This window comes from Vanessa cardui, chromosome 10 (genome assembly GCF_905220365.1).
Source record: "Vanessa cardui chromosome 10, ilVanCard2.1, whole genome shotgun sequence".
NCBI classification, from domain to species: Eukaryota; Metazoa; Arthropoda; class Insecta; order Lepidoptera; family Nymphalidae; genus Vanessa; species Vanessa cardui.
In genome coordinates this window covers 1,627,891-1,631,354 of record NC_061132.1, presented here as the reverse complement: position 1 = coordinate 1,631,354, position 3,464 = coordinate 1,627,891, and the positions used below count along the sequence as shown (strand labels likewise).

The following is a 3,464-nucleotide window of genomic DNA, read 5'->3' as shown; positions in this document are numbered from 1 at the left end:
AAGACACTTACAAACACCTAGACTCTCTCACTGTCAGAAACTCAGCGGGTCTTTTTTTTGTCAAATAATATAAAGAAAAACTGCCTGTCTGTTCCTCCTTCACGGTCAAACCACTGGACAAAAATTGATAAAATTTGGTATGAACTAAACTCAACTCCAAAGATATAAGTTACTTGTTTATGCCTAACTGACGATGAGCCCTTTAAACGCGAGCGTAACCACGGGCGATAACTAGCTTTAGACTTTTAAAAATCGAATCGCCAGCGTGATTATTGGTGGTATTGTAGTTCTATATAAAATTGACATTTATTTAAAACTTGTACCATTGGTCTTTGTATTACAAAAAAACTGATTATATTTACACAATTTAAACTTCGAATTTCAATTTTTTTTTTTGTTTTAACCCAGTCCAAGGCTTACATTGTTACAGTAAATAAGCAATCGGTCGTTTTTTTATACTTTTATTACATAACTGTTTTGTTTTTATAATTAATACATATTTACATAGATAATAATTATTCAAGATTTTTCATTATGGGTGCTGATACTATGAAATATAAGATTAATGTTTTAAATGCGAGATGTACTGTTAATAGCTTTTCGAAACTGGATGAATGAATTCGAAACTCACCTATATGTGAAGGTAATACGGTTTTTTTTTGAATATATCAAAAATAACATATTATTATAATTATGTTTAGCAACACGAAGAATAATAGTTGTTTCTGCAAAGAGTAGAGTCTTCTATACAGTTATTATTTGCGACATTTTATCCTATGCTCTATATCAGCGCTTCTTAACCTTTTACAGTTCACGGACCCCTGGGCAATCAAGCACAATTTCAAGGACCCCTTAATAATAAAAAAAAACATTAATAATTTTCTGAACATTTATTTTAGTATCTACTATATATATATTAAGAAAAGTACTTAGTTATACAAAAACGTTAGTGTGAAGGTTGGTGCTGCTTTTTTGCAACTAAGTTAGTGATGTTTGGGTTGATGTTGCTATTAAGTTGTAATCTCAAATCGGATTCCACATGCAATCTGTTTCTGTATTTATTTTTAGTATATACCAGAGCAGAGAATGCCTTTTCACAGAGGTATGTGGTTGAGAAAAGCAGCAAATGTTTCAGTGCTTCTTCTGATATTTCCTTATAATCTTTTTTTACATTCAACCAAAAACTTGACAAAGAGAATTCCTTGAAAGTTCGTTTCAAAGCTGAATCACAGGATATTTCGATTAATTGATTTTCCTGTACCGTTGTCAAGCCAATGATATCAGTAACGTCTGTGTTGAAAGGGTCTACTATCCAAGTTTTATTTTTGTCGGGTACTGGAAAATAATTCCGAAACGAAGACCTCAACGTGCGGAGGTGTTTAATCATTTCGTCTTGTACTTGTGTTGACAACGTTGCTTCACCAGAGGATTCCAAAAACGCTGCCAGTGTAGGAAAGTGATTATAGTTTTGTTTAATTGTACGATTAGTCCAAAGGTCAATCTTTTTTAGCATCGTTTCTATTTTATCTTCAACTTGGAAGATGTTGTTATCTCTCCCTTGCAGACCCAAGTTCAGCTCGTTAAGGGCATTAAAGATATCAGCTAAATATGCTGCCATTGAGAGCCATCCAAAGTCATTAAATTTATCAGCATGTTTATTAGCTCCGCCTACAGAATTTTTCAAAAAGAATATTCTTATCTCATCTCTCAGCTCAAAAACACGTGACACAACTTTGCCACGAGATAACCAACGTACTTCAGCATGCAATAACAACTGCTTGTGAATGCTTCCCATTTCTTCACAAATCATTCCGAAAATACGGGAATTTAGAGGCCTCGCTTTAATAAAATTCACTACCTGCACTATGTCATCTAACACTGTTTTTAATTTTTCTGGCATATTTTTAGCAGCTAATGCCTCTCTATGAATGCAGCAATGATGCCAGACAATAGATGGATTCATCTTCTTTACGCGCGCCTGAAGTCCTATTCGTGTACCGGTCATAGCTCGAGCACCATCGGTACTAACCGCCACACATTTATCCCACGGTATTTCATGAGTGGACATAAATTTGTTCAATACTTCAAAAATAGCTTCACCTGTAGTATGCGAAGGCAGAGGCATACAGAATAATAAATCCTCATTTATACCGTCGTTGTGTTCGTAACGAACATATGCAAGCAAGTTTGCATCATTGCTAATATCTGTGCTCTCATCTAATTGCAAAGCATAAAATGTGCTCGCTTTAACGTTCAAAATCAACTGCTCTTTAACATTTCCTGACATTTCATCAATTCTACTCTTCACTGTACTGTTTGATAACGATATTATGTCCAATTCCTTGGAAGCTTTGTCTCCCAACATAGCAGAAACCATAATTTTAGCGCACGGTAATATTAATTCTTCGGCGATGGTGTGAGGCTTACCACTTTTTGCAACTAACAAGGATACTTGGTAAGACGCTAATACAGCATTTTCGTTATTGGTCCCAGTAGCAGTCTTCATCATTGTTTTTTTGCTTCGCTCTAATTCCGAAGCTTTAATTTGGAAAAAGGATTTAGATTTCTCACGAAGATCTTGGTGTTTTGTTTCTAAATGACGTCGGAGTTTGGCCGGTTTCATTGACTCATTCGACAAAACTTCGTAGCATATGACGCACTGAGGTCTTTCTTCGCCGTTTAAATTGGTACTTGTGAAACCGAAAGCTAAGTATTCGTTGCAAAACTTTCGACGTTTAACCTTTGAAGTCGAAGATTTTTCATTTGCTTCGTCTGAAGCGGAATCATTTGATTTTAACCAGCGTTTCATTGTCACAAATAGTCACAATCACTTTAAAAACGTAACGTAACGTCTCCAACGCAACACAACACAAAACAAAACAATGCAGGCGCAAGCACACAACACAAATGATTACTCGGCGCTAGTGTCAGGCGCGGGCGGTGCGGGGAGAGTTATAGCCTGCACGCACATTTCGGACTTCACTTCAGTCTCGGACACCGTCGCTGGCGCACGTTCGCCATGCTAAAAGCGTAGCGATTACGAGAGACTTTTAGTTACATTTATTTGTTATTATTAAATGGTCCATAGATGAGACTACGGACCCCCATACCTATACTCGCGGACCCCCAAGGGTCCGCGGACCACAGGTTAAGAAACAATGCTCTATATCATTCTGGGCTTGACGTTTTTGGTTAAAGTGGTTTCGTTCGATTTGGGTTGTGGTGGCTTGGGGCATGGCGGTGGCAGTGGTGGGAGCAGATTCGTTGGTTTCTGATATACTCTTGCGACTGGTGTATCTGGAATTATCGAAATGAGTCACATAGGTTTTTAATTGTGTGTTTATATATAACGCTTGTATTGCGTATAATTAAAAATTACACACAGAGTCTGACCAACAAAATCTTCGCTTATGAACACGTTATATCCTTATATGTCATCTTGACACATATATCCAAAGCAGATA

The 3,464-nt window shown here is 36.7% G+C and overlaps 1 protein-coding gene across 1 annotated transcript; it reads right to left on the bottom strand.

The window, feature by feature from the left end:
- Positions 1–946: 946 nt before the first annotated feature.
- LOC124533047 (zinc finger BED domain-containing protein 5-like) lies at positions 947–2,809 on the bottom strand. The gene has a single exon (XM_047108217.1). The coding sequence runs from the start codon at positions 2,807–2,809 to the stop codon at positions 947–949; it is 1,863 nt and encodes a 620-aa protein (XP_046964173.1).
- Positions 2,810–3,464: the final 655 nt, after the last annotated feature.